Source organism: Mesitornis unicolor, unplaced genomic scaffold (genome assembly GCF_000695765.1).
Source record: "Mesitornis unicolor isolate BGI_N332 unplaced genomic scaffold, ASM69576v1 scaffold4005, whole genome shotgun sequence".
Taxonomy (NCBI): domain Eukaryota; kingdom Metazoa; phylum Chordata; class Aves; order Mesitornithiformes; family Mesitornithidae; genus Mesitornis; species Mesitornis unicolor.
Window position 1 is genome coordinate 1 of NW_010183302.1, and position 17,886 is coordinate 17,886.

The window sequence follows — 17,886 nt, forward strand, 5'->3', positions numbered from 1 at the left end:
GAAGTCCCCCACAAGTACAAGGGGAAGCGATTGCCAGGCTTCTCCCAGCTGCCTATGGAATATTTTGCCTCTCTCTTCATCCTGGTTAGGTGGTCTATAACAAACTCCCACCATGATATCTGCCTTGTTGGCCTTCCCCTTGATTCTCACCCATGGGCACTCAACCCTGTTGTCACTATCACTGATCTCTAGTCAGTCATAGCATTTCCTAACATACACGGCCACCCCACCACCTTTCCTTCCTTGCCTATCCCTTCTGAAGAGCTTGTACCCATCAATGGCAGCACTCCAGTTGTGCGATTCATTCCACCAAATTTCTGTGATAGCTACTATACCATAGTTATCCAGATACACAATGGCTTCCAGTTCCTCTTGCTTATTGCCCGTGCTGCATGCATTGATGCAGACACTTCAGTCAGGCTAAAGGCCCTGCAACATTTTCACAGGGAGAAGTCCTAATTTCTGCTGGGCCAATCACACTGGCATTACGATGCCAAGAAACTAGGATGATGAAAAAATGCAAAAGCATTAAACATTAAAAATTCAGGCCTCAAAATTAAAATGAAGCTGACTTGCAGATCAGTATGGACTTTTCTATCTTTGAAGACACTGAAGGTTCTAGAACCATCCATTCACAAATAGTTTTGGCATATTTAGTTGGCACATTTTGTACTGTGTTGCCAATCAGTGTCATAAGTGTAATCCCAGTAATTTCAGATCTTCCCATCCTCATCTCGGATCTCAAGAAGTCAATCTTACCTTTCCCCTTTCACAAAACAGTGTGGAGAAAAAGGATATCATTGCCTCAGACTGCAAATGGCAGAGCAGCTTCTCCAAGGGCGGATAGCGGCACAGGGAGGGAACGCAGCCCACCATGATTAGCTTGTGCTTGGCTCTTGTGATAGCAACATTAAGACGCCGCCAGTCCTTCAAGAGGGCACCAAGCTGTTAAATAAACAATTTCCTTTTACTTTTCCTACTTAAGCTCCAGAATTTAGCGTAGATAAAAACCTCACTTCCAAAATGCATTTAACAACTCAAATTGAATGAAACAAAGTCAACATGACCAACTTACATTTTCATCATTACTGTTCCTAACAAAAGATACAATTATGATACTTTTGTCTCTTCCTTGGTATTTGTCTACTGTGTTGACTTCCACTCTGTTCTCCTTCAATTTTGACATCAAATCAGTGATTGTTTTCAATTGATGTCTGTATGGTGATATAATGCCAATGTCTGAAGGCTTACAGCCAGCCTGAATGAAGAAGAAACAGGGAAAGAAAATTGTCACTGCAGTTAGCTTGGGATCCTCACTGTGGGTCAGAAGACCATCACGGATTTTTTTTTATAAACAGTGCTCCAAGATATTGTATCTACTATCTACACCAAGTCATCAATGGAACTTTAGCTATAACTGGTATTAATAAAAAAATACTAGTTACTGCAAGCTCCCAAGTTTTGTCTGAATCTAGCACAACGACAGATATTCTTGAAATCCACATTTTTCCTTTCCTCCTCAAACTCTGAGGTGACCATTCAGAACTCCTAGTCTGTACAACTCCTGAAGTTGACCGGATGAAATAAGGAAGAAAGGCAAATCCTCTCCTCTCCTTCACAAGAAAGTCCTCATCTCTTAAAGGAATTTGGCATCCAGTTTGTTTTGCATCCCAAACCTAACCAGGCAAGGGACAGGGAACTGAATGCTCAAGCTCCTCACTGTACTGACAAGTAGCCAATTTATCCTTAAGGTCATCCCTCAAAGAATAATCCAATGCATATAGACACCATTACTAGAGCAATGTAAAATTACTATAAAGCTGTCCCTCTGAACAACGTAATAAAGTAAAAGATACCTTAATAAATAAGGATGTGAGGAAGAGTACTAGTTTAGCTTCTGTCACATTACTTACACCACCTTTTTCTGCATGTTCTGGTGCTGGAACCTTTAAAAATATAAATGGAAAAATAATTACTGATGCTGCCTACAATACTATGTTCTGATTCCTAACTCATTTCTTGTGTGTTTTTATAGTAATGGTTTTAATAAAAAATAAGGCTAAATGCTAAATTTTACAGACTATAAGAGCCTATACTGTAAAGTAACTTCAGAATACTGCATTTGGAGAACAAGTTGAAACAATCAACTGAAATTAATTTCTAGTCCTAGAAAGTCACCTTAAAGAAACTGCCAAACTGCTTGATCACCTGACTTTACAGTTCACACAATACAGACCATACACTGTGTTTCTCTTCAGATAACTGAAGATACTCTATCAGAATTGTTATTTCTAAAATGAATACAGAAAGATTGGGGAGTTCTCTCAAGGGTCAGCATAAGGGATCATCAGTTGATGCGATTATTGGCAAAATGCAATATTAATAGAAATCAGAGAGGAAAACTTAAGTTTTCATTATCGAGTCATTAACTACAGTGACAACAAGTACTAGAGACCACAAATATGTACTAATTTTTTTATCTTTTTCATATGCATTTAAACTCTTCTTCATTTTACCTAGAGGTCAGTTTCTCTGAATAATTCTTATCCATTCTAGAGTTTTATTATTCTGGGAAAACTTGAGTCTCTATGACAGGACACACCTAAACTGACTTACTCTTCCCTCATACTTGTGCGTCTAGAACGTCCTCAAAATTCAACAGAAAATTACAATTATTCCTGCCAGTGGTACATAGTTTAGACACTGCTGACCCTCAGCCACTGGAAGTGAGGTCATTCTATGGTTGCAAGGGCATCCAATATGACTACTCACTTCGAGCTACATTCTGCACACAAGAACAAAGTTTAGAGTACATTCAATATTATCCGAATTAAAACTTTTCAGCTGCTCTTAGATGCAATGTTTCCAACAGCAGCTGTACTGCCCCAATTAATCAGTGATACTAACAACATTTTTGTATGTTGCACATTCTACATATCACTAAAAAACCATTTTTAAACTTATGTATTTTACTCTAAGCTGTATGACGTTTTACATATTTACTGTATTGAGAACTTGCATCAAAAGTACAATATTGAAAGGAGAACAAACTCTACCTTCTCTGTGTTCAGAAAACACACAGCTGTGTCTGGTTCAAGTACTTCTTTCAACCATGTTTTTGAAGCATCCGCAACCTCCAGCTTCAATTTTTTTAGGTTGGGCAAGTTAACAGTGGCATTTGACACCTTCTCTGAGCCACATTCCAGTTTGCCTTCATACACTAACATGTTACTCAGTGACATAATTTTACTAAAGATTTAAAAAAACAAGGAAAGGCATCAAAACTTGCAGTTTCAATCCCACATTAAAAACCCAGTGTAATAAAAGTTTAAAATACCTATTCATTCTGTATTGCACAGTTAATTGGACAACAGCATTTTGGTTTTGTTCCAGCCTTTTAAATAAGCTTTCACTCATGCCAAGATCTCTGTTACAAAAACAAAAATAAGGATCAGTCAAAACACTGCAAGAGCCTTCATAAAATTCGTGTTACTAATAATTGTCCAGCAGCATCTTATCTTACCTTGCTTCTGCATTCAGTACAAGTGGAGGCAGCTGCTGATGATCCCCTACCAGCACAAACCTTTTGGAGCAGAACAGTGGGCCCAGGCAGATGAGCTGGCTTATTTGGGAAGCTTCATCAACTATACAGAAATCAAATTGCTTCTGAACAAAGATGGGGTGATTTACTCCCATGCAAGATGTTGCTACCACTTGCTGAAAATTAAGACACATTTTAAGGAGAAGATAATCTTCTATCCTCTAGCACAATAGTTTTCCAGGTTAAAATAAAAAAAAAATATTTCCCATTAAGCTAAATTAAAATATATAATAAAATAAATCAAATTATTCACCCTCAAAATCAGACCTGCACACCTTACGTGCATACTGACCTCATATTCTTGCATCAATTGCAAGTGGCTACCACAAACCAGCTTTAGAGCAGACTACAATAAATAACTTATTCCTGCCATATGTTCAGAGTGGTATCAGATTCTGTGCATATACAATTCATGGAGTGTGTGAAAATAACTACTGTAGCAAATTGTGTTTCAGTTTTGGATTTTGTTTGGTTGTTTTTTTATCATTTCAATGAGAAAAATCAAAGAGCAGCAGCCCAGTTCTTCCCACTGCTGTGCTTCCACTGCAATCTGAAATTACTAAAATATGAAGTGTTAAGTCACTTCCCTTTGACTTCAGTCATTCCCCAGCAATGCCCATCAACAAAAGGGTAAATGGCAGCTTTTGCAAAGTTGGCATTTCCTCCAACTACCATGAAGTTTTATTCTTTTGATGAATTTCTTTTACAGCTGCCACTGACAAAGGTTACCCAGCTCCAATTAGGGTTTGTATTAATATTCAGTCAGGTAACACTGACCTTTCAATTAAAATAAAAAAATAATTAAAAAAAAAAAAAAATCAGTGTTTGGCCAGGTCAGCCCCACAGTACACCACTTCCTCTTCCCCATCTGCTAATTGTACAAATGGTAGAAGGAACACAAGTGGGAGGGAGAGAGAGATAAAGAGTAGCAATATGTGAATTCCCACAGAGGAGGTTATAGCAGTTAATGACCACCCCAACACACAAGATCTCAGACAAAAGCACTGGAGCCTTTGAGAATTATTACTTACAATGATAAGTTACTTTGTGTAGACATAAAAAATACTTTTCCATTTTCAGACTGTTAATTATTATTATTGGCTATAAAGAAACCGAAGTGATGCAGAGATTGAGCATCTTTTTCAGCTCGGATTTCTTACAGCAGTAACATACCCTTGGGATGAGTTCCTTCTCTGCAGCATCCAAACAACCAGAACACTAATGTAATTATCCTTAGTAATTTGCAAGACTAGCAAAATCACTTTTCTCACCTGGCTGTTATAGATCTCTTCTAAATCTGTTACAGATTTAATTGATTTGGACCTGCAAATTTCTTCTTCTGTAAATTTCTGTATATCTGGATGAACCTTCTGAGCTCTCCCCAAGCGCAGGAAACCAACTTTGAATTTGGCTAGCTTTAGAAGAATATTGTCTACAGCAGTGTGTGTAAAACTAGTCAGAAGAACACTGAAGCCACAAGCAGAAAGAATTCTCACCTAACGAGTGGCAAAAGGAAAGAAAAGAAAAAGTTATTGGTTCATATACAAGAATCAGCAACCCATGTTTGACTAGGTAAGAAAAAACCGAAGACGTTTCAGAGAAAGCCAATAACAAGTATGACTTCATTGATATCAGTCTTTCTGGCTGTGTCTGCCAGTTAGCAATTCTCAAAGCAATATGGGCAACAGACCTGATGGTTTTCATCAACAGCAGATTTACTACACATGCTGCAAGAACATCCATTCACACCTACAAACTGCACTGAAAAGGCGGCACTCTAAAGATCTCCGCTGTAAGAAAAAGTCATGCAGCCCATTCCCACAAACACTGTCAGTTTAGCCACAACTGACTCAGTAGAATGGGCTGATCTGGTAATAGCAGCAGCTGCTTGCTCTCCAGCCTCCTCTTTCCCCACAAGTTGATGGCAACTGGAATCAAGATGATGCTGCTATTTCAAGAAAAACCTCACTCAGCCCACAGCCTTAAATCCAGTATGCTCCCACAGTCCATTCCTGGGGAAAGAGAACCACTAACTAGAGGAGATGGTTACCAGGCTGCACATAGCTTCAGCACCACGGGTTTATACAATTTACAATGGACAAGTTACTGGCTTCCCCAGGGAGTCCTTTTTTTGAGCTGTATCTCAGGATTTGAGGAATTGCTGACATCTGGGGCCAAATAGTTTTAAACACTGAAGTGTCATAGAAGTGACTAAATATCACATTTCAGTCTCCTCTCTCACATACATCCCTCCACAAGCAAAGGAGAATCCTACTCCACAAAATACATTTTTAGTCCTACCAGATCTAAGTTCTTAAGTAAAAATAAATGTGATTTCTTCTTTGAAATTACGTAGATACCGGTAGACTAAGCCATTACAATATTGGACAGCATGCTTTATACACAGTTTCTTTAATGCTTTCCTGCAAATCTCACCAAAAGAATGTAAAAATTAAGGTAATAGATCTTACCAGAGCGCATATTGTAGTAGTTTTTCCTGTTCCAGGCATACCCACAATAAGTGTGTAGTCTTTTGAAAGGAGCACTTGTTTCATTGCCTGTTTCTGAGGCTTATTCAGACCTTAAAAGAAAAACAGAAATTAAAAGTTGGTACTTCATAATCATTGTAATTGCTAAAGCTAATAAAACAGAACTAGTTTCCTCCTCCACTAAGGCTCTTAAAGAAAAGAACTGAGCAGAGCAAGTCTGTAGCTTTCAATGAAGTAATGATACTAAACATAACACACAGAAAAGTAGTACAGGGTGAGCACTACAGTCCTAGAAATAAATCACAGACCTTTTTATTCTTAAACTTATTGTGACCTTTTTTCTAATATCCTAAATATCCTATCCATTTCTATTTTATCATACCCACTTTCATGTTCAAACATATGGCTCACAACCATGGGAAATGAACTGTCATATAGTATCATCTTGATTAGAAGAAGTGTTACATCAGAGCTGTTTTTCCCTCAGTCTGACACAAATATGCAATGTGTTCCTGCTATTTGGACTAGGCAAAGTTCAAACACAAAAAATTAGAAATGCCTAGGTTTATCAGTGCCTTTCTGTAAACAAAACATATGGCTTGCAAGTACAGGAAGACATTGTTCTCCCTGTCTTCCAGTACTTCTTTATCAGTCATTCTTGAGTTTCAGAATAAATGCCTCTCATTTTCTATTCTTTCAGCAGTTTTCCAGGAAGCTGAGCAAAATTCTTATTTGAAGTAGACCTTAAAGCAACAAGGCACATCTTTCAGTCTTCAGACTGAGCCTTTATAAAAGATTCTATTTGCTCTAAAAGAATTCAGTTAAATGTCTGTTTTCACAGACAACTGTCAGAGAACAATGAAGTATTTTCAATGAGGATGAGATGCTGCCAAATACCTAAGTAAATTTTGGTGTTTTGTTTGGGTTTTTTGGATTTTGTTTTGTTGTTTGTTGGTTTTTTGTTTTGTTTTTTTAAATTGCCACAAAGCATCACACACTACAGAGTAGCCAACAGTCAGCAAGAGTGATTATACAAGTGAATGCTTACACCAAAGCTCGTCTCCTTCCTCTCCCTCAAAGTCTGCTTCCTCTATCTCAAGACCTTTCCCTGCTCCCTGTTCCTTCCTTTTGTAAAGGTTAGAGTGGCATACGGCGCTTTGTTTGAAACTGCAAGCTGCAGCAACTAAGTAAAATAAAGCTCTAATGAAATATCTGGTCATGCCTTCCAACTAGTTTATGACTCATTTAATTACAGGAAGACATGCAAGGCAAGAACTTATTTTTAATTTTTAAGCCAAAAACTATCACTAGACCCCAAAGTAGGAAAACACCGTTATATTTAGCGTGATAAATGCTTTGTCTATAAAGATGTACTACTAAACAGAGGATTCTGGGGAAAACCACTTTGTACCCTTTAAAATATTTGCAACAGTTTCCTTTGCTTCTGGAGGAAGGACAGAGCTCAAATGTTGAATGAAACATGGTTTGTGGAAGTCAATTATCAAGTTGCGTAGCCTTTCACTGTGGACAGAGGAAAAAAAAAGTCAAGAGTTACCAGTTGAGAAACTTTACCTGAAAATCCTTTTAGTGTGAAACTAATTTGATTTCTCATACCTGACTGGGCAGTCTTTCATCAGTTTAGAAAGGTTTTCAAAGGGGACTCCTACACCAAAATCTCCTTCTTCATGATCCAACCTAAATACAGTGTTCTTGGGGAGCTTTGACAGATTCCTGAAGCATGACAGTAACGAGGACAAAATAATTCTGTTTACAAACAGCATGTTGATGATTAAAGACTTATTAGTAATTGCTAAGTGATACCTCCTAGAGGTCCCCAAGTGAAGCAATAGCTGTAAGTAACACACTAACTTATCGAAATAAAACATGATCAGAGCCCAATTTAAAGGCAATATAATCTGAAAGTTACTATCAACATAGTAAACACAGTGTCCATATAATGTCATGTTGGAGACACTAAGTAAATAGAATTTGCAAGCGTAGTTTTATTCAAACAATCTAGTTAAATAGGCATATACACTGACCAAGCACTGACATTTTCAGTCAAGATGCACTAATTTTCCAAAGGGTACTTCCAAGCCCAGCAAGAAAAGTCAGACCATGTCAGAGCTTTTCAGACACCTAGAAGTACCCTTCCTGAAGCCAGTACCACAGTGTCTTCAAACAGATATTTCTCCTTTTGTTCTATTACCTGCCCAACAAACAGGAGACTTTTGTCACACTGACTTCTCTAACATAGCCAGTAGCCAAACCAAGTAAACCGTTTTCCTCTCCACTCACAACCACTCTGTCACCAACCAATAGGTTTGTTCCAGGTATGGCACCATTTTTACGTTGGAAAAAGTGTAGATACTGTCCCTCGGAAATTTCCTGCACTTGGTCAATTCTGATCATGTTTCCAACACAATCTCCAGCCTTCTCTCTGTGAAGATGTTATAAAAAAATATATATTTTAATATTTAAAACCTCTCAGTAAGAGAAATATTTAAAAAACCAAAAATGCAAGGAAAAAAAAAACCACAGCACCCACAACCAGCCAAAACAAACAAGAACAAAACAAAATATCCCCAAAACAACAACAAAAACCAACCCAAACACAGACAAGAAGAATCAAGAAAACTAAACAGTCACTTTACAATAGCTACTTTGACAAGAAAAGGATTGTAAGAATAAGTAGAACCCTTGTACTCATTCCAAGAACTGACTGATACTTTGCCTAAGTTACCTATACCTGTTAAAAAATGAATATTGAAATGGATAGATCCACTTCACTAAGATGTTCCATATTTATGAAATTGCTTGTTTCATTTAGAACAACTCGGCTACATTTCACTTCTACTGATGTCTTGAAATGGGCCAGTACAATGAGCTGGACTCACAATCGGCATCCAGCCTCATCTCCCCAAGACACAGACAAAACAGAATTATATCACTTTTCCTTCTGAAGACTCGGGTTGCAGTTTGCTGCTTCCTATGTGTAACTTAACAACCAAAAAAAAATACCATATTGCAATACAAACCTAGTAAATGAGGTTAATATCTCCATTAAGGTCACATCTCAAAAAACCTACCTATGCAAGTAGCACATTGGACTATTTCAAACATCAAAAGCACTGGAAAACACTTAGTTTTCCTTATAGTGAAACCACAAGTTAACAATGCCTCATTTCTAGTTATTGAAGGAAGTCTCATTTGTACCAGGTTAGAAACTACATCTTACCTTTCCAAAGAAGGTACCATCCATATATTTTTATATCCCTTTTTACCCTCTCCACTTTGCAGTTCCAAGGTTAACATTAGATACCACAGGCTGAAATACTCTAAGTGGGAGGGTTTGAGGTGCTGGGTCTCTCTCTCAATAACAGGTACCATAGCAGGAGGAAAAGACATACTGGCCATCTTTTGTTCTACAGCTCTAGGAGCAGAACCACACACAGGAAAGAGTCAATTTGTGTCTTTTTTCTTGCAAGTCTATGCACATAATGCCAATCTAAATGCACAACGTAACAGAGCAGATTAATCTGTCATCACTGAAATAGTTAATTCTGTATACTCTGTTCATATGATAGTCTGTGATTTTGAATTATTAAGGACAACAAGTAGGTCAAAGACCAATTACAGACATTTCAAGGATAGTACTATGTACATTTAGATAGTAGATCTTTCATTCCTCTTTTTGTAACATACAAATACTATATTGAGATTCAGGTAGGCAAGCAGGATTTAATAGTTAATACACAAGTAGACTTGAGTCAATTTATTTCAAAACTAAATATCCATAGACATTATATCTAATCAAATAGACAAAATGCAACCAAAGAGAGAAAAAAGGACAGATCTGAATAGCTACTCAGTTAGTAATAATCCTGTTGCTGTAACAATTGAATATTACAATTAATATTTCACAAAAACATACCACATAAGCCCACAAAGCTAGCTCCCTAAACATACACTTTTACCCCTACAATTTTATGATCAGGCATTATATTTACACAAGATCACCTCAAAAGCTCTCCTGTTCTAACAGATCTCATTTGATCTCTTCAGTATATGATTTTGGTTTGGTTTTTTGTGCAGCATAAAGACAAGACTAAAATCTGTAACAGTTTTTAAAACTATTCAATAACTTTATGTGGAAATGTATCAAATATTTGCTCGTGACTTCTCTTTAAGAGAGGATGCAATAACACTACAGCAGAGTAATATCAATATATCATTATTTGGGTGAAACCTTACAGAGGAATTATCTCCTACAGAGTCAAAGTGAAAGGGCTGTTGTCCAGCCACAATTCAGCCTCAGAAGAATGCCCATTTGAAAGAGTTGCATGAATATAGCTTTTTAAAATCATAATTACTATTAGCTTAAATATAACAGAAATCTGTTATCCTCATCAAGTATTTTGTTGAAATGTCTCAGGTTTCGTCTTGCAGAAAGTATACTCAAGCAAATAGATCAAGTTTCTGTGATATCAGGGATGTGGACTATGAAGGTTGAAGTGGAGCCTACGGAACATTCTTCTGGGGTGCAAGAGTACTCAATTAAGAAACTGTCCATTTTTTTCCACAAAAAATGAAATCACAGTATCAAAAGCTAGTTATTCAAGCTTATTTAAAAAACACAAGTAATTTCTTTTTTTACCTGCTGTAGAGAAAGCAATTGTGCCTTTGGGAACAATATTTACAGGCTTGACTATCATCAATTAAAGGAGGCAAAGCAGCAAGCTGTGAATGCTGTCTTCCCATGGCAGACTTGTATGTACTGTGCATTAAGTAGAAGGCCACATGGTTTCTTAACTTCATTAATTCTGTCAAGAAAAGAACAAACTAAGCTGATGGTTTTGGGTTTGTTAATAATTTTTAACTCAAAAGTAACTAGCCATCCACTTTTTAGTCATCTAAGAAGTGAGTATTCACATTGCAAAGTCCTAGTGGAATAGTAATAAAACAATTAAGTTTCTAACATAAGCTTATTGGAATTAATAGCATTATAACAAGTGATACATCTCTAAGTATAGGTATGTTCATGGGCATAAGCTTCGTAACTATTAGTCAAATGTTATATTTTAATTAAGGTAATGATGCTTTCTGGGGAACAACTTTACCTCTTCGGTCCATGCGAGCTCCAGAAACAGGGTACATAGTACCAGTTTTAAGATAAAGAAGAAATCCAGCTTCAGGATCTACTCTCCGTTCTAAATTCAACAAAGTATACAGGATAACCTGCAAATATTATATATAAACTTATTACAGTGGATTAAAACAAAAATACATTATAAGCTATATTCATTTTTTCTGTAATTTATATGGTTAAGCAGCCATTACTATCACAGGCAGTCTAGAAACCATAAGTAGTAAGCATCTAACCAAGGATTTAAATAAAAATCACCTTCTTTAACAAAAGATTATAACAAGGCTTATACCAATCTACTACCACTAGATCAGGCCAGCTCTCTGGAAAGATGTATGACACCAATTCCTGAAGCAGTTTGCCGTAACCTAATACTTAAATGTAGCAAGAAGAGAATAAAGAACAGATATTTCAGGTTAAAAACTGTGTCTGAAAGTGGTAGATGTATGTACTTCTCTCTCCTCAGTTCACGTTCATTTTATATCAGCAGCTTCAGGCATGCCAGGATCAGCCATCCATAAATCTAGATTATACCACATACAAAGTGTTTCACATTCATATGACAAAATAGGTCATCTAATAAAATAAGAAGTATACATAGCCATTGATAGTGAAATTAGACATTTGTTTTTTGTACCTGACTTCTGTGCTCTATGGAGTTAGATTCCTTGCCAGACTTGAGCTCTAATGGCATTATCCTAGACTGCACTCCAGATTGGTGATGGATTTTCACCCTGGCTGTAACATCAATTTTTCCCTTCAACCCAAACCTGGGGGACCAGATGTTCTCTTCAATGTCTAAGATATCTACAATCTCTATCTTAGAAGAGAAAACTTCTGTTTTTTCACCACTTGACCTAGAAAGAAAAGTCAGAAGTTAACAATTTCCCTTAATTCTTAATATTTAAAATGTGTTATAATTAAATATTTAATATTTTTGCATTATAGGCACTCTTTAGGCTCTTACTTTAGAAACCAAATGCATCAAGTCTCACTCAAACCATCTTCCCATCAACAGAAGAATCACCATATCAGAAAGTTACTTTAAATTGCCCATTGGCATGTAGTTCTGCTATTCGCCTAAATTTCAAAGTTTAAAAAGAATCTTAAACTGGTTTTAATAGATTTTGGTGTTTTCTGAATAACCATACCCTAAACCACTTTGTTTCTTCAGAAAGTGTAATGATATACACTGGAAAGCAGCATCCAGATTATACTCGGACCTGCCGTTCCACTGAAACTTTAACACCCTATGGCTATTACCATTAACAGCAAGAAGCCACAGACAAGAGCTCAGCAGCAGCTGAGTAAAACCACCATTTCACTGATAAACTCTTCTTAGTGAAGGATTACATTGGATCAATAGTTTCACATTCTGATTTGTAGAGTTGCACATGTTTACAGTAACTTCTAGCTTAGTCAGTAGAGCAAATATGCTTGCTTTTCTAATTACTAATATTTCTACTTTGTACCGTACCATTTACAAGGATTTTAACATTAACATTTTTATGTTGGTTCACTGTCACTATTAATGTCTTCCCTGGTGCTCACAAGGGCAGCAAACACGCAGCTCTCAAGATTAGCTATTTTGGCAGTGAGGCCATGAATTAGCTCCATATAACTGAACAGGTTTGCATTAAAAGTGTTGTTCTAAAAATTAAAAGTGAACCAAACAAGATGTACAACTTAGAATGGTTTTAACTTTTCATTTTTACTTCTTACAGTTTTAGTTGCATTTTATTTTGGTTAGCTGGGTTGTGCATGAATTCTTCTGCCCATTTAAAAAACGATGGCAAATATTCTTCCACTTCCTGCATTATTTCTGTTTGTTTCAGATTTAATTGATACCTAAAAAAAGAAAGCCATGCACATTAAGGAGACAGAAATATTGGATTTGCTGCTGGTACTAACAAGATTTTGCCTCAAGTAGCAACAAGATTAATGGAAATAACTGTCAGGTTCTAATAAACATCTATAAATTGTAGATAATGACAGGTTCATTAAAGTTCAACTCAGTTAATTCATAACACCACAGCTGAACATCCATTACAAGAGATGGAATACACAATGTTTCATTCTAATGTAACTTTTGAAATGACAGGTGTACCACAATGAAAGCATCAGCACAGTAGACGTGATGAAACAAAACTAGAAGTTAGACTACAAGAAAGGAGTATCAGACTCAGGCATTTAAAAATGGCTATTTCTATGCTTCATGCAAAATTGAAAGCATTAACAAAAAATAAAGACCATTTGCTTTTTGTCTGAATACAATGATCTCCTACTTGTTCTTCACATACATTTTGACAAGCTTCAGACCAATTTAACTGGAAAGAAATCATGATCCTCTGCAGTTGCTACAGTTACAACTACACAAGAAAGCAGAAGACTCATTAAACAGAACCTAATCATGTGGGATTAGATAATTCAGTGCTGGCATTCGCTGGAAACAATGTCATGATTCTACAGCAACAGAGAAATACAAATGAGTTTTGCACGAAAAGGTTCACACAAGTGCCAGCGACCACAGCCAGCAGACTTATGCAACTATTCAGTCCCAACAAATAGTAGCCTACATATGCAAAGAGGAATTGCAAATTAACAGTTTCAGAGTCCCAGGCTTAAAAAGCCTTTTAAGTAATCTCAGCAGTCACAATTCAAAATATCTACCTTCCTAACAGAACTAGAGTAATAGATCTTGTTACAATTTTAAGATCCAACTCATCTGGAGCTAACAGATACTGCCATTGGCTAACATAAAATTGATAACATAATTAGAATTTTTTAAAATATAACTTGAATTAGATTTTAATCAAGCCTGCAGTAAAATTTTAAAGCTGGCAGCCATTCATCTTGCCATTTTCTGATGGAAATATGAAGACTATTTATTTGGCTAGCATTTCTATCAGCTTTGCAGAGAAAATAAAGGTCCTCTAGCAACTGAGTCATGAAATAACCTGATAAAGAATACAAAAACACCAGACAACTCAATGCTTGGTCAGTCACAAGTTTCTAGTTGATCTCCTGAGGATCAAAATGAATCATGCTCATCACATTTAACTCTGCTTTGGGAGATGGCTGAAAATCTGATGTTACAGACACAAACACTTCAACCTGCTTGGCCTGAAAGACCAGATCTGTAGAAGCAGCTTAGCAGAAAAGGCAAATTAAATTACATCATGAAACAGAGAAATCTTACTAAAAGATAACCAAGCTTCGTTAAGCAAGATCATCTGGCAGAATATTCTAACATTAGTGCTACATTTTTTAAAGTAGAACATTATCTGCAAGTTCAAGTGTTCCTACCCTGTCTTCCAAACATTAAAGACATCTGTTATGGTACTTACATTTCTTTGAGATACTTTTGTCCATACACTATTTTATTTGCTAGTTCTTCCACTTTCCCTTGTGCCAAGTTATTTGTTACCGCTTGCTGGAAAATTTCATGAAGAATTGTACCGATGAGTGTTTGGCGTGAACCAGACTCTGAGCCCTGCAACAGACGTTATATAGCAGATGTATACACATGAACATCTACACCCACTTCTGGGTTTAATTTGCTGTACATGATAGATTGTACTTATTTCATTGCAAGACCATGAGAGCTTTCACCTCACTAATTAAGGTCTATTCAAATCTGACTGTGAAAACAGTCAAATTGAAATGGGTCCCTCCTATTGCCTTACCTCACATTTTTATCCCAACTCTGACAATTTTAGGATACAATCCCTATGTGATTGACGAGCGAGAAACAAAGGCACAGATTAAAATTAACTTGGAGTAAGTTTTGCCTGCGGGCAGTATTAACAGCAGTATTTCCTAATGCAAATCCTTACCTTTACAATCTTACAGATACTATTTTTGGCACAAAGCAGTTTCCCATGTCTTACAAACTCACACAAAATTAAAGTATCACTGGATTTATAGGATTTATATTCCTACCACATCTAGTTTTTCTCAGCTGAAACTGGCAGCCGTTGCTTCTCTGCCATCCACATACCAACAAGGACACTACCACAAGGAACTTTTCCTCTTTCCAAGTCACAGCATCTAGATTCAGATTCCAGAGCTACCCCAAACAAATTCTTCACTGAATTGGCAGATTTTTGCAGAGGCTTGTAACTTGGTCAAGTGTGGTTATGTTTTTATATAGTCAAAAAGAGGTATACCCATCACAAAGGATTCATATCCACACAGAATGTGGCAAGAGATTAAAAGATGCCAGAGTTTTAAGTGGGAAGACCATTTCTTTGTCCCATTAAGAATATGGGATTACTTCAGCTGCAATTCTCAAAAAACACAGTAAGTTCAACCAGAGACAGACAGTTTTCATTCTAAATTATTAATGTTGTAAACATTATGAATAGCTAAAGATACCATTTATGAATACAGCATCTTAGTTAGTTTTAATATTGAGCTAAACCACCAGCCTCAGTAGAACTGTAACCCACTGATACACTTGATGCTCTAGAATTCACACTTACCCTAAACCTTTCGCTCAGCACTGCTCTTCTCATACATCGAATACTATTTGATATCGTAGTGCCAGATAGCAGCAAGTCTGGGTACAGAACCAGGTATCCAAACTGTTCATTTATGACCCAGGTACCGGAGCTACACTGCCCTTCTAAATGGATGATGTCTCCTGGAACAACTGGAACAGACTCCCTATAACATTATACATTTGAACAACCATTTGCAAGCCATGGACACAATGTATTAGAAATCATACATTAACATACCAGATTCGACATACTTTGGAGGTTATTATGATTCCTTTTTAAGAAGTTGACCTCACTAATTCTGAAAGTGAATAAAGGAATTTTTACTGACAAAACTTCAATAATTTTGAGTACTGGATCATGCATCAGGAGAGACTGAATACAGGGAAACTCTGTTGACTTCAAGTCATTCCAGATCCACATATTAAGCCATTTCAGTATCATTATGTTTTATATTGGCATACTACCTAAAAATACTTCTAGTGACGTAGAAGTTTCAGGGTTCAAGATCTTTTATATTTTCTCCTTCAACAAATGAAGCCTTATACTTCTCACATCTTTCAGGCTTGCACGGAAAATGAAAAGTGGTGCCAAATAGCATGGTGCACACCCATGTGTTTCAAAAGACTAATCTAGTCTTTTCTTCTGTAATACATCATGCAATGCACAAACACCTAAATCAGAATCCTATCCTTACTAAAAAAAAACCCTTCTGCAGTAGAGCTCAAGGTAAGGTGATTTTAACAAACCATATAAAGCCTCATATTTTAGAGACATAGCTTTGTACATTTATATGTACGATGAGGGTGCATAACTTAGAAGAACACTTCTAATTGGGGCAAGACAACATTTAAACAAAATAGCCTGCTTAGATGTTATTGTCTTGCTGTTTGTTAGTACAAAGACAAATTAAAACCTTGAGGCAGCGATATTCACTCAACACAAGTTACCTGACATCAGTTCTCTCAAAATGAATATCCATTATACTAATATACTGACAATATTACATCAAATAAAGGTTGTTTCAGGATTTTTTAAATCACTTTTAAGACAGTAGAACTCATCTCAAAAGCAACACAAATATAACTTGACTTAATAATCCAGCATTTCATTCTCTTTTCAGACATCTACATTTTGTTATGAATTACCAGCCATTCCTAAGTATGCACAGTTCTGTATCTTCCAGTGACTGAGATGCTGTAATTTTCAAGTGTTTCTCAGGGTCATTTCCATTTCTCTGTATCACGTTGACTTCTAACACACGATATCTGTTGTTCAACCCATTTTTAAGTATTGTGACAGGGGAGTCAGCCACTTTCTTCTGAAAACTGAAGTAACAATTAATTAATGCAAAGACATGACACTATTTGAAAACAGCCAACCCCATACACAAGAAGAGAGGAAGCTTCAAGTATAAACCCAGCTTTAACCAGCTTCAATTTTTATATGTATTTGGTGTGGTTTTTTACTTCTATACAGGTAGAGTGTAGGAAATCTCTCTAGAAATATTTCCACGTTGTCTTTTTGGATGTCAGGGACAAAAAAAGAGCATTTAGAGATATAAGACAAAAGGAAGGATACATAAATATTAAATAAGTTGCTATTTATTGTAGCTAGAGCTTCATTTTAGTGTCCATATATTAATATTAATTTATAATTTAATTTTAATTGTACTGCAACCATGTGCTAGCGATAAAGCTTGTATCTCTTAGAATGCTGTAAAGTACATAAGAATTTCTACAATGACCCAAATACATCAAACACAGAGAACTAACTTTTTCAGCCTTAATCTCAGTCTTAAGTAAATTAGAAAATTGATATATGAGGTTCAGTTCCCATCCGGCCAATAGCCAAAATTTCAGATAGACTCGCCACTCTCCCGACACCGAACGGCGCCCGTTAGAGCTGCAGGACACAGGCAAGGGCAGAACTCGCACCAGGCGCCTGCGCCTCGTCCCGCAGCCCACCAAACACCCGTTACTCGGTAAGCAGCGGCAGGTTCCTCTCAACCACTATTCCAGTTAGGTCCGAATGCTCCCTACCTCTTCCTCAAGCCTGACAAAAGCCTGTGGTCCCATTCCGCTTCCCGCGCCGGGAAGACAGACCGCGCGCCCAGCTTTAAATTTCAAACCCGCCCGCGCCTGCCTC

At 36.8% G+C, this 17,886-nt stretch overlaps 1 protein-coding gene across 1 annotated transcript in view; it reads right to left on the bottom strand.

Annotated features, from left to right (window-relative positions):
- Positions 1 to 759: 759 nt before the first annotated feature.
- The window catches only part of DNA2 (DNA replication helicase/nuclease 2), a gene marked incomplete at its 3' end in the record, with an annotated part of 22,405 nt that continues 5,278 nt past the window's right edge, over positions 760 to 17,886 (bottom strand). The window contains exons 2-20 of the mRNA XM_010184067.1: positions 16,887 to 17,066; positions 15,721 to 15,904; positions 14,584 to 14,729; positions 12,959 to 13,084; positions 11,874 to 12,093; positions 11,211 to 11,328; positions 10,748 to 10,913; positions 9,329 to 9,523; positions 8,300 to 8,530; positions 7,705 to 7,821; positions 7,502 to 7,611; positions 6,073 to 6,182; positions 4,873 to 5,097; positions 3,524 to 3,717; positions 3,338 to 3,427; positions 3,057 to 3,249; positions 1,857 to 1,946; positions 1,076 to 1,258; positions 760 to 945 (exon numbers count right to left, since the gene is read on the bottom strand). Coding sequence (XP_010182369.1) covers positions 760 to 945; positions 1,076 to 1,258; positions 1,857 to 1,946; positions 3,057 to 3,249; positions 3,338 to 3,427; positions 3,524 to 3,717; positions 4,873 to 5,097; positions 6,073 to 6,182; positions 7,502 to 7,611; positions 7,705 to 7,821; positions 8,300 to 8,530; positions 9,329 to 9,523; positions 10,748 to 10,913; positions 11,211 to 11,328; positions 11,874 to 12,093; positions 12,959 to 13,084; positions 14,584 to 14,729; positions 15,721 to 15,904; positions 16,887 to 17,066 — 3,064 coding nt within the window. The remainder of the gene's footprint in view (positions 946 to 1,075; positions 1,259 to 1,856; positions 1,947 to 3,056; positions 3,250 to 3,337; positions 3,428 to 3,523; positions 3,718 to 4,872; positions 5,098 to 6,072; positions 6,183 to 7,501; positions 7,612 to 7,704; positions 7,822 to 8,299; positions 8,531 to 9,328; positions 9,524 to 10,747; positions 10,914 to 11,210; positions 11,329 to 11,873; positions 12,094 to 12,958; positions 13,085 to 14,583; positions 14,730 to 15,720; positions 15,905 to 16,886; positions 17,067 to 17,886) is intronic.